Here is a 13,098-nt window from a genome sequence, read left to right as displayed (position 1 = left end):
GAATTGTTCACAGGGTCAGGTGGAATTGAGTCCCAATCACTCTGCGGTTTGTAGCATTCCGATTTCTTTTCTGCAGCTAACCCCCTGACACGTTTGCAGTTCTTCTGTAGCAGAAAGACAACCGTGTTGTTCAGGCGGTGAGCTTTCACCCTTGACCCTGGGGGGTTGCAGACCATTGTGTTTAGCATATCCCTGAGTGCAGCTATCCTGCAGGATTCACTTCCCAGTGCACCGAGATTTCCTAGGTTTCCTCAGATTAAGCCCCAGTATGCATCACCACCGGCTGTGGTGCAGCTATGGATGCCTGAGGCCGAGTTGATTCTGGTGGATGTCTGACCTTGCTGAACCAGACTGATCTGCTTTCTTCCTATTCATACCCAGGCTGTCCAACCTTCATACAGCTGAGCCAAGTTATCTAGATTAGTTGCTTCCTTAATCACAAAGTCAACCTATTAAAGAGACAAATAAATAAAAGCTATTAAAACTAGCGCAACTGAATGCATTTTCAAATCATAGTTAACTGATAAAAGTACTTGCTGACATTTAGAAACTTTTGTAGTGAATTTCTAAGTAAAAGTTAAATATTCAATTAATTTATTCATACAAATCTACATAAGAACAGCCATACAGGGTCAGACCAATGCTCCATCTAGCCCACTATCTTGTCTTCCGACAGTAGCCAATGCCAGATGCTTCGGAAGGAATTAACAGAACAGTCAATCATTGAATGATCCATCCTCTGTCGTTCACTCCCAGCTTACGGCAGTCAGAGGCTAGGGACACTCAGAGCGTGGTGTTGCATCCCTGACCACCTTGGCTAATAGTCATTGATGGACCGATCCTCCATGAACTTATCTAATTCTGTTTTGAACCCTGCTATAGCTTTGGCCTTCACAACATCCCCTGGAAACAAGTTCCTCAGATTGACTGTGTTGTGTGAAGTACTTCCTTTTGTTTGTTTTAAACCTGCTGCCTATTAAACAGTTTCAGAAAAGGAAAGACCAAGTATTCTCTTTAAAGCCCCAGTGCTGCAAACATTTAAGAACATGTTCAGCCTTTCATACATACATAAATTATATAGCCAGAAATGATCATTACAAGTATCTAGCACCTCCTGCATAGCAGGCCATAGGACTTCCTTGAATTCCTGTTTGAACTAGATAGGTGCCATTGACTTACGTGTGTAAAATTAAGCATTTCTTTGTAATGCTGAAATTCACAGGGAAATTATGCCCTTTATGTTACTTATTAAAGACAGGGAGTTGCAAAGGTATGCACAAAAGGCAACAATTCTGATGCATGAAAAAAGGAATACAATATAGTTCACACTTAGTTGTGTTGGCTCTGCAGAGCTAACAAGAATGAGAACTTTGGGTCACTAAAGTGTGTGTGTATATATATATATTTTATATATATATATATAAAATCATAGTTTTTACTGAACACCCTGCTGCCTAAATAGAATATTACAGATGCACTTTACACCAGAGCCTCCCTACTCTGCAGTGACTCTCTGCATATGTAGCTTAAATTTGCACTGGGTGCTTTTGCTCCCACATTGTCTTGCAAAGGCACGTCTAATTTGTTGTTCACTATCACATGCCCCTCTTCCTGCTCTCCCAACTAGCTCTAGTGTAGCAAAACTGCTTCCCATTCTATCCCTCCCACTGACCCTCTTTTCCATAAAACAACCAGGACCGAGCACAATATTCCAATGCGGATTAACCAATTCTGAGACCACTCACTGTAGGTTTCAGTTTTGCAATCAAGCTTTAACAAAAGATAAACAAGGAAATTGATAATTTATTGACAAGTATTGTTAACAAGGACTGTTACTTAAACTTTTACCAAGTTCAACTCACCTGTTCAGCAACAGACATTCTCCTGTTGGGATCCACATCTCGGCCCTCTAACTTGGCTTTGACTCGCTTCCACACACTAACTGCATATGAATTCCTTTCTTGCACAGCTAAAAATGCAAATTCAAACAATCAGCTACATGTAACAGTACATACAGAAGCACATTAACACATTTTACAATAATTTTTACTTCACTATTTACCCTTTCCTGTTTTAGGGTCCCTGACGGCCTTTTTAGGACTACAGGCGACACTTTTGCCAGTTCCTGGAACTGTGCTCGGAGGCGTATCTGCTGACGTAGCAAGATTTTTCTGAATTGGCTTTCTTGCATTCTGCGACATGACCTCTGGCTGGGTCTTCTGTCCTGTATTGCTACGCACTGCTGTAAAGATAATGTTTAATCATTTGAGCAACAGAATGGAGAAAAGTATTACTAAAACTGATTTGTTTTTACATTCAAATTTAAATGTAAAAATTAACATTCTAAATAAGAGGAAATATATATAAACAGGTCATTAACTTCCTAGTTCTCTAAAACAAGTTCCTGGGAGATGATTAGCAGCCAAGGTATTCCCATTAGTAACTACCATATGAATGAATAAGCAAATTCAACTCCATGGTCCTGGGATTTGGATTCCTGACATGAAATAGATTTTTTTTTTTTTTTTTTTAATTTGTACATTGGCCTTCTCATCCCACCCACAAATCCTGTCCAACTACTGAACAGCTGCATTAGCCTCGGCATATTGCTCTCTTCTGCCCCTTAAACCTCTGATTTTGCCTTCTTCATCTCCTCTCTCCAGCTACTCTGACCTTTCCCTCCTCCCCTTCTTTCTTCTGCACCCAGCCTGCAGCTACCTGTCTCTCAAGGCAGCTTCACTTTTACTAGCTAACAGAGTAGCAGCCGTGTTAGTCTGTATCCGCAAAAATAACAGGAGTACTTGTGGCACCTTAGAGACTAACAAATTTATTAGAGCATAAGCTTTCGTGGGCTACAACCCACTTCTTCGGATGCATATAGAGTGAACCATATATTGAGGAGATATATATACACACACATACAGAGAGCATGAACAGGTGGGAGTTGTCTTACCAACTCTGAGAGGCCAATTAAGTAAGAGAAAAAAAACTTTTGAAGTGATAATCAAGATGGCTCAGTACAGACAGTTTGATAAGAAGCTTCTTATCAAACTGTCTGTACTGAGCCATCTTGATTATCACTTCAAAAGTTTTTTTTCTCTTACTTAATTGGCCTCTCAGAGTTGGTAAGACAACTCCCACCTGTTCATGCTCTCTGTATGTGTGTGTATATATATCTCCTCAATATATGGTTCACTCTATATGCATCCGAAGAAGTGGGTTGTAGCCCACGAAAGCTTATGCTCTAATAAATTTGTTAGTCTCTAAGGTGCCACAAGTACTCCTGTTATTTTTACTAGCTAAGTAGATTACTGGCCTTTTGGTTTTCCATCCACCTTTTCTCCATATGCTCCTCTACCCCACAGGCCTGAGGAGAACGTGGCACTCCAGAAACTTTTCTTAACCGGACCATTTGTGTGACAGCCTGGTCTGAGTTGCTTGAGGTCACCTCCATATGCCTACAGCACACACACATGCTGTGCATGTACGTTACTATTGAACTGTGTGCGCAGAATGGACTGAAGGAAGCTATATGGTTTACAAGGCAGATCAATGTTAATGTTCAAAAAACACATCCTTTAGTATAGAATTTGTCATGCTTATTTTCAGCCCTGACTAAAATTTGGAAAGTCTGAATGAAAATTCCATCAGGTATTTTAAAAGTGTCCTTTCAGACTAACAGTTCAAACTGAGTTTGGAGACAACTAATATTTTTAATTAAAACTTGGTATATACGCACACATGTAGTCTGTGAAAAATACCTGTTTCACCAAGTTTGATTTTTTTCTCTTTGAGAAATAGGTGTAGTAAGTGTGCCAAAACAGTACACTGTAGAGATTTCATCCTTTATTTTTCTATATATGCACACACATATCTGAGAGCCACACTCAGCATTTCAATACATACACAAATGCATGATCCTACCACAGCTCTTTTCTCTTCTGCTCCCCAGACTTCCTCATTTCTGCTCCCATTTTACTTCCCCACCTCACAAAACTAAGCCAGAATATTTTTTTGTTTTGTAAACCATGTATTTATACGAAGTTAAAAGATTCCACTGCCTCAACTGTTGTGAGGAACTTATGCAAGCTATTCCTATTATCAACAGGAGTTAGAATGTAAACTCGCCCCAAGTACTGATTTTACAATAAACCCCTACATGGGAATTTGAGCTTATATGGAGAGCAATTATGGTCTCTGGGTAACTGCATTTTTACAAAGTAAGTCTTGTTGACATTTATAAATTCAGATGTTTTAAAATTAATCTCAACCCATTAAAAATTGGATTGATGAATTCAGATGTGAGGCTATTTAACAAAGCAAAGCAAAGCACCACTAACTCATTCTTTGTTCATAAGGTATCCGGAGGGTTCCAAACTAACAGGTTCTGGAGCATATACAGTATATATTTGATATGGAGCATGAAGCACAACAAGGAGTATAAAAAAAATTAATACATTTTCTGGGATTTGTGGTTTGAAGTAGAGGCTACTTTAGGTTTATATCAATTTTTCAATTTTACAGTATATTTTTATTTAAGGGACACGCTCACAAACTAACTCACTGGTTACATTTGCAGTAAATTTTATAAAGCAATTTGTGTTTTTTGCTAAAAAAAAAAAAAAAAAAGTTGCTAAAAAATCCATCATGTTTGATTTGATACTTTCCCAAATGTTACCTGCAGCAAAGGTTGGCTGATATGTAGCAGTTGATGTTGGGCTTGAACATTCATTTGATGTATCCGTGACTAAGGGTGATGCAAAACTCACTAGATTATTGTAGACACTAGGAAACATAATAAAGTCCATAAATAATTTATACATTCAGCTATAGTATGTTACTTGAAAATCCCAAATGAAAACCTGAGTAAAAATGAAGTGAAATTCTGCAAATAGATTGGAAAAGAATTAGAATGGTATGTAGGGTTACCATATTTTAGTTTTAAAAAAGGAGGACACTCCACGGGGCCCTGGCCCCGCCCCAACTCCGCCCCTTCCCCAAAGTCCCCGCCCCAACTCTGTCCCCTCCCCTGAACGCTCCGCCCCTGCTCCTCCCCCTCCCCTGCTTCCCACGAATCAAATGTTCGCGGGAAGCCTGAAACAGGGAGGCAGCAGGTAAGCTGGGGCTGGGTGCGGCGCGGCCCAGTCCGGCCCCCCTGGCCGAGCGGCTCCCTCCGGCGGCCGGCCGGCCCAGGCCAAGAGGCTCTGGCCCCGGCGTCTCCCGCCCGGCTCGGCTCGGGCCCTGGGGCGCCGGCCCCTGGCCCCGCACCGCCGGGCCCTCCCTCCCTATTTTCCCCGCACATGTCCAGCTTTTTGGGATTTCCTCCCGGACGGGGATTTGAGGCCCAAAAATCCGGACATGTCCGGGAAAATCCGGACATATGGTAACCCTAATGGTATGTGCATCTGGTTTTATTTACATATGTAAACAGAAAAGAAAATTCTCTACAACCATACAGAAGATATAGCTTTACCTTTGACTCTGTGTTTTGAGTTCTTTCAGGGTGGGAGTTATTTCCTGCAGCATTTCAACATGCTCCTGATTGCGGACCTGACCCATAGCTTGAACTAATGTAAACAAAACTGTCTGAATATTGTCTTGCCATGATTTATATTCACCCAAGAACTGCCTAACACTATTCTCATAGGGAACATCTTCACCGTCTGCAAGAGCGGCTTCTTCATCCTATAAACAAAGAAACTAGGTGTTAAGATTCATGTTTGCTTTGTTCTGTATCATAGAAAAGCTTAGCAGTTGCCCTGCTTCTACGGCCTTTGATGGGTTTTCCTATGAACACCACTTACATAAGTGACTGTAATTTCAATAGAAGAAAAATTTTCTTCGGATTTATCTAACTTGAAAAGGAAATGTCAGACATGTACAAAATTTGTAAAAGGTTTGTGTGCGCGTGTGGATTAAAACAGAAACAGAGACATGCGTACAAGAAAGGCAAGCCTTAGGTCTACCAATATCTGATCAACCTGTATCACTCGGACCTGATACCTGCACAATGTTCCAGAACCCCTTTACTCAATATACCCTTGCGTAAAATTTCTTTGATCTCAAAGTGTTAGTCAGTTCAACCCTATGTACATGAGCAGGAATCACCATTATTAAATATTTAAATTTAGGGAATACCATGAGGTAGCCTGACATGAATACCCTGGTAATTTTTTTTTTTCCTTGAACACTCGGTAGGTCTTCTATAACAAAACAATGGAAGTTTTGGGCATTACCTTTGCCATGGCTTTCAGCAGATGTTTGACGTCTCCAAGTTGTCTGTTGTGACCAGTGAGCACAGTTTTAATACTATCAACCAGATTCTGAATTGTTTCACAAACTGTTTCTATCTGTTGTTCTTTCTCTGTTTGCACGGCCCTCTGGGTAGACATGTCCTGGGTTAGTTGTTTGTGAGCTGAAAGAAGCCATTCAGAGCTACCAATAGGATGTTCAAGATTGGTGCCCTGAAAAAAGAAAATTTTAAGCTCTATCTAGATACAATAATTTACTATACAAGTACTTCCATTTTATGTTTACTGCTAAACGGATTTAACCCAATACGCTTTCCTTGCTAAAACAAGCACACAAAACTAATAAGAAGTGAAAATAAAGTGGAGAAGCCATTCATAAGTTTGGTAATTATGTTGTATTTTACAATCCATCTCCCCCATCAACTTTACTCACCACTCTCTGAAGTAAACGTAGCTCCAGGTCAGAGACTGAACTGTTAAACTGTGATGCAAATGAACACATTTGTTGACAACGTTTGATAAGTTCAAATAACGCAGTATCAAGACTCAAGGCTTCTGCTGTTCTAGTGCGTAAACTTTCAAAATGAATTATGTTACTGCAGAGGAAAGTAACCTACAAAGCAGAAAAAGTGAGAACCACCCCAATTAAATTGCATATTACATCAAATAAAAACACAATGATGCTTCTAGGCTTTTATCTGCAAGTCTACTTCTAGACAAGAGCACTCAAAGCAGGCAGTAGTAACAACTGTGTCAATTCACGGGCAATAACATTATATAAATTTTTCTAATTTAAAAGCAGTTGAGATTATTTTTGGGAATTCCAGAGCTTGTCAACTGCCCTTCCTGGCACCAGAGATTTTCCAAACCCTACCTTAGTAGGGCTGAACCAACTTTCCTAAATTCTCAAATAAACCAACACTAATCAATGAAATAGCTTTAGTACCTGACTTGCTCTTTGACTTTCTTTAAGGACAAGGTTTCTTCTTTCAGCAATAGTGGCATCAAAATCTTGTAGGACTGGGGCCAATGCAGGATTGGCACCTCCTGCCCATTTCAAACGCTGCTCAATGCTGGCTTCAAGTGCTGCTAGCTTCTCCTATATTGAGAAAATGATGCTGAATCAAAAAACTGCAAAAATCAAAGACTTTTTTTTTTTTAAACCACTCTACCCATGGGACTATCCTTCCTCTTGAAGGATAAGTGTCTCAGCCTTCAGGAGAAGGATTCTTTGTATATCTGGGTATTTAGTCATGGAGCAAATTTTCTGCCATCCCAAGCAGAGAATGCTGTGTCTGCTGAGGCAGAGGGATGAAGTAATGGAATACTACGCAAAAGGTGGGACAAAGAAAGGCAACTCAGACTAACAACTCCACATAAAAGATGTTAGCTCACAATGGCTAATATCCAGAATCATGGTGAGCAAGAGGTGGACACTTTTGGAATGTGTGGACTGCGTTAGTACAATGAGAAAGAATTCACATTTATGCATGCTGCAAAAACACACCCAAAACAAGAAAATACCTGAACTGTTCCAATTGAAGCTTCGATCTGGCTGAGCGTATGAAGTTTCTTTTTCATGCTGGCTAAAATTGCAGAACGGGGTGGAGGAGTAATGGACATGGCTTGTGGGCGACTGATAAGGAGATCTTCATGCTGCCACTTTTTCAGAAAAATATTTGTATTGAAGTTTATCATTTCTTTCAAAAATGTTAAACTTTTATAAGAAGACATTAATTCTAACATTATGGTTACATTTTATATCAAGGGTATATTTATAAAGGGTTAAACCATTAATAAATGGCAAATATGTTACAGATATAAGCAGCAGGCATCATAGATAGTTATAAACATTAGTAGAAGGTGATACAGATGGTTATAAGCCATGGATATAAATAATGTACTGCCCTGTTGGACTAAATTGATTAACCATTTATTATTAACCCTTCAGAAAATATGTATATATGTACCCTTAATCTAAAGGAAAAGGGATTACACTTTATACTTGATTTTTAACCTATCACAGGTTAACAAACAGAATATTTGAGAAGACATCTATGAAACAGTTTAGCAATTAACATTTTAATTGTTAAAAGCAACAGAGGGTCCTGTGGCACCTTTGAGACTAACAGAAGTATTGGGAGCATAAGCTTTCGTGGGTAAGAACCTCACTTCTTCAGATGCAAACTGACCCTCTGTTGCTTTTTACAGATTTAGACTAACACGGCTACCCCTCTGATATTTTAATTGTTATTGCTGATTTTTAAAAACAATTCAGTCACATTTAAAATAAAAAACAATTTCCAGCTCCACTTTTCTAAAACATACAAAACATTCCAGAAGGAAGACTTATCACAATACTACACTCAACCAAATATCTACATAGCAGAAATCATTAAGGGCTTGTCTTCACATACAGCGGTGCAGGTGTGCCATTTTAGCACTTTAGTGAAGATGCTACTATGCTGATGGGAGAGCTTCACCCATTGGCAGAGTTAATCCACCTCCCCAAGAGATGGTAGCTATGTCGATGGGAGATGCTCTCTTGTCAAGATACCGCTGTCTACACTGAGGATTGGGTTGGTATGTCACTCAGGGATGTGGATTTTTCACTGTGGGCATTGCACTAGTTCCTCCTTTCTCAGGGGGCTGGAACGGAATTTTTCCCTCATCACCAGATTGGACAAGTGGTTTTTTTCCTACCTTCCACACAGCTGGTTTGGGGTGGGGAGAGGCTTAGTTGGGCAAACAGGAAAAGGAATTAGACTATGATGTTGCAACTCATTATGGGAGCATGGGGCGGATGTCCAGTGCAGGTACTCCGTAGGGAAGGGATAGAGAGATCCGATAAAATGGATTAGTAAAGGATTTAAAGGAGATATCCTTTAAAGGAGTGGGAAAGGTGGGGGTTTGGGGCTCCCACGACTGGTACGGCAGGGAACCAAATCCCCTCCCTTTATAGCCCTCTCTTACCCCTATTCAGAGGGGGAGGTCCAAGCTGCGGGTTGGCTGAGGACCACAATGGGTAAGGGAGAGGGCTGACTGAAGCCCCCCAGGTACACACTGAAATGATTACGGCATTACCTGCACCATACACTTGTATCTGCCATGTACATTTACATAAGAATACATTTATGGCCTAATTAAACACATCCAGTGTCTCCGGTCCTCCTGGTTTATATATGTTTAGTTCCAAAACTTAAATTATAAATGGTCATGTTTGCACTCTTGAGAGCAGCTAGCTCCACAAGCTACCAGCATGCTATGCTATTCTTCCATATCTATGTATTAAATAAAATTTAAAAACTGAAAACTAAATTAAGTCTAGTAAAAACTATCAACGTTCATTATACACTCCACAAGCAATATGCATTTTATGTGCCTGCATGACACAACTGAAGCATATTTTTAGATGAACAATTTTGGAAAGAGTTTACATATGGTTTACCTGGAACATGGCAATATGCAATTGCACCCTCTGAAGGCTAGTCTTGCAAGAAGAAATACTGGTTTCAAGTCTGCGCACTAAATCATGTTTCTTCCATGCTGTGTCATATGAACTGGCCAATACTGTTGCCCTGTTCATGACCAACTGTGAGAACTTGCCAATTTGGATATTGTGTTCTACAGCTTTCTTACACAGGTCATCCACAGAAACTTTGCTTTCTGCTCCAAAGTCCTTAGCTTCTACTTGAGCAATGATATCCACACCCAGAGCACTGATGAAACTGCACAGAGTAAGCCCCAAGGCTTGATTTGGAAGGCCAATTAAAAGCTGTCTCACAAAATCTGCTGTAAATGCCTTTATAGGTTTGGCCATTTGGTCTTCACTAAAACAAGAATTTCTATAAAGGGCTTTCACATTGACAATTTGCACAGGTCCATTTACTGTGTTCTGATCTTCAAGTGAACTTGCTCCTATAAAAAATAAACAATATTTCATATAAACATTTGTATATCTAGAAAAATTTCATTTATTTTCTGTACAGACAGCAATGTTATTACATGACAGAATTTACATTTATTTTCTCGGCACTAGCATCTTAAAATATGTAAGTTACAGAAATACAGATTAGTTTCATTCTGTACTTATATCACAGGTAAAGTGGTGGAGAGCAGGGAGGTTTCCTATTGCTATGAAACAAAAATGGTTTCTTTTACATTAATGCATATTTACCTGACAAAGTTTTAGAAAATGTACCACAGAGTCTGAAAAATTCTTTAATTGTCTGTAGTCTCTTTAGAAAGAAAATCTCCTCTAGAACTTGTCGATTATCATCATCATCAAAGAAATTAACTTGAGTGCTCCGGGCTTCCCTGATTATATCAATCTTACGCCAAGCGACAGGTATTTCCATCTTGTTTAGCTGAATGAAAGTAAGGAAAGAATTATTTTCTTGTTTTATAAACATCTTATGCCTCAAAGATATTTTGAAATATAAAGCCATACCTTTTCAATTAACAAGCCAAATGCAGTTTCTACTTGGGCAAACATTCCATCAAATGCAACCAAAAGCATCTGACCAGCTGACATTTTTGGAGTTTCATCAACTGAACCATTTCTTGGCTGAATTAGTTCACCATACTGAGCATGAAGCATTCTAGGAAAAAAGATAAGGGGGGTAAAATATTTTTGGTACCAAAAATACCTATGGCCACTGGTGATTCTATCTGATCAGGAAGTCTTTTGCAGAAAACTCATTCAAACCGTGGCTGCTGCAGGAACTGCAAAAATTATGAATTCCTCACTCCAGTTCACAGCCTTCTCAGATTTTAGAGACACTTGCTCTCCTGAAATCTCCTCTCTCCATATTTTCCTAAGCTTTTCTTTTAAAATTTCTGGCTAAAAGAATGGTCTTGTGTTGCCTATAAACTTTGGGAAATACCCCAAACATCAAATGCATCGTAAGGTCTAATTTATGATGATTAAAATATAAAAGTTTTCATAATCTCACATTTATACTCATTTTACTATTAAAAACTAAGTATTATCCATTGTTAGGTGACATATGTAACAAATAATCAAATTAAAGACAAACCAAGAATTGGATACGGTGGGTTAGAATATGGCAAAACATATTGACTTTGAACTAAAGGAAACACACACAAAACTATTTACCTTGCAACATCAATGTAATGAGTATGCGTTTCTTCTTCTAGCCCCATAGCTGCATTTCTTAAATAGGCTTGAAGAGATTCAACCAGCGTTTGCAAAGGGACTCCATCAGTTGTTTGTTCAATAAGATTGTCCAGTTCATGAAGCATACTTTCTAAAGTGTACTCTCCTTTCATTAAACACCTAAGAGCTTCTGGAAAAATGATCTGCCTGAAGTTTGAGTTCAATTCCTGTCAGAAGTATGAAAGAATAAGAAAAAAAATAGCTTCCTCCCTTTTTAGGTGTCATATGCAATGCCTTATTTATGTTATTATTATGCCACCTACAGTAAAGGTTGTTTGAAGACAATAGACTATTGGCTAGCAAAAGGATCAGAAACTTGCTTAAAATATTTTATCGTATAAATTGAAAATAGGAAGCCCTTAAACTTTGAGTGTAGCTGTTTTAAACCTAAACCAATGGCATTTTACATAAACCAAAGGGTTTTAAAACATTAAGTAGTGAAGGCAGTATCTTAGAGAAAGTGTCTTGTTGCCCACCTTGTCACCTTTTCATGACTTATGCAGATTACCTAGTCTCCCACTGATGAGTGAACCACCACCCTGTAGCAAATAACCATTTTTTATATGGAAAAATAATTGGAAAACATTTAAAGTAGACTTAGATTATCTGACTGCTGTTTAGCAACTAGAAATGAGTTAAAGCACCGCAAGGACTAACTGCAAGTGCTCTGCAGATGATTGGTGGTACAGAGACTTCATTTTGAGAACCGCTATTTTCACTAAGCAGAATGCATCAGAGGGCTAAAGCAGGTTGTCCAAGGTATCAGCCAGTGCCCTCCATCTCCAAAACTAGACAAGATGCACCAAAAGGAAGGTTAGTTAGCTTAGTTTAGTAAGATTTTCAAGTCTCATCCAAGAACTCAAAAGGAAATATGGCCTTATTTGTGTGCAGTGCAATTAAGTTATATACATGCTTCTGAAACACAGGTTAATAATATAATAGCACCTTTCTCCACAGACTCTCAAAGCCCTTTATAAAGATGGGTAAAGAGTGCTTTTGAAAAGTGACTCAGGAGCACGAAAATCCTCAAAAATATAACAGTCACACCTGTCATAGTCAAATGGATGGCTGGTGAAAACCAAGTAATTGGTCCATATGATTCAGAGTTGCCTTTAAAGTCAAAAGTTTCTATCAGTGAGCACTCTTCTGTGGGTAAAATTAAGATAGTTCATTTCCCCCCTCCCATGTCTGGGAACTGAGGCCTGTAAAGTATTCCTTTCGCGTGTTTCAAACAGCTTTTTTTTTTTTTGGGGGGGGGGGGGGAATAAATTGTAGCTAGAAATAAATAGAAACGAAAAATTTTAAACACTATTTGGAAACCTTTTTGGACTCCCAGTGATAGGGAATAATATGAAATAACACCAAGACATGGAGCTGTTATTTTGACTAATTTGTTACTATCTCCATCTTCTATATCTCATTAATAAATAGTAACTTTTTTCAAAATTCTGGGTTGCATTAATAGTTTGTTTTAGTCATTTAAATATTAAGTAATTATAGTAAACGTAATAGGTTGAGAGTCAGGGAATAAATGGGATATTTAAGACCAATTCCTGATAAAAGACTTCTGGTAATAATGTAAAATAATTATAAATACTTTTTTAGGAGAATTTCTGGAACACAACAAACTATATGGCTTCACCGATGTCTTTGGAAAAAACCAATGGC

General features: G+C 38.8%; 1 protein-coding gene across 1 annotated transcript in view; it reads right to left on the bottom strand.

Annotated features, from left to right (window-relative positions):
* Window positions 1–371: 371 nt before the first annotated feature.
* The window catches only part of SMG1 (SMG1 nonsense mediated mRNA decay associated PI3K related kinase), a 117,536-nt gene continuing 104,809 nt past the window's right edge, over window positions 372–13,098 (bottom strand). Inside the window, exons 51-63 of the mRNA XM_065412819.1 lie at window positions 11,371–11,597; window positions 10,702–10,852; window positions 10,429–10,618; window positions 9,700–10,169; window positions 7,776–7,913; window positions 7,198–7,350; window positions 6,685–6,864; window positions 6,237–6,464; window positions 5,474–5,685; window positions 4,679–4,785; window positions 2,063–2,242; window positions 1,863–1,969; window positions 372–449 (exon numbers count right to left, since the gene is read on the bottom strand). Of these exons, the coding sequence (XP_065268891.1) occupies window positions 372–449; window positions 1,863–1,969; window positions 2,063–2,242; window positions 4,679–4,785; window positions 5,474–5,685; window positions 6,237–6,464; window positions 6,685–6,864; window positions 7,198–7,350; window positions 7,776–7,913; window positions 9,700–10,169; window positions 10,429–10,618; window positions 10,702–10,852; window positions 11,371–11,597 (2,421 nt within the window). The remainder of the gene's footprint in view (window positions 450–1,862; window positions 1,970–2,062; window positions 2,243–4,678; window positions 4,786–5,473; window positions 5,686–6,236; window positions 6,465–6,684; window positions 6,865–7,197; window positions 7,351–7,775; window positions 7,914–9,699; window positions 10,170–10,428; window positions 10,619–10,701; window positions 10,853–11,370; window positions 11,598–13,098) is intronic.

Source organism: Emys orbicularis, chromosome 10 (assembly GCF_028017835.1).
Source record: "Emys orbicularis isolate rEmyOrb1 chromosome 10, rEmyOrb1.hap1, whole genome shotgun sequence".
Lineage (NCBI taxonomy): Eukaryota > Metazoa > Chordata > Testudines > Emydidae > Emys > Emys orbicularis.
Note: the sequence above shows the minus strand (reverse complement) of the source record. Positions and strands in the feature narration are given on the sequence as shown.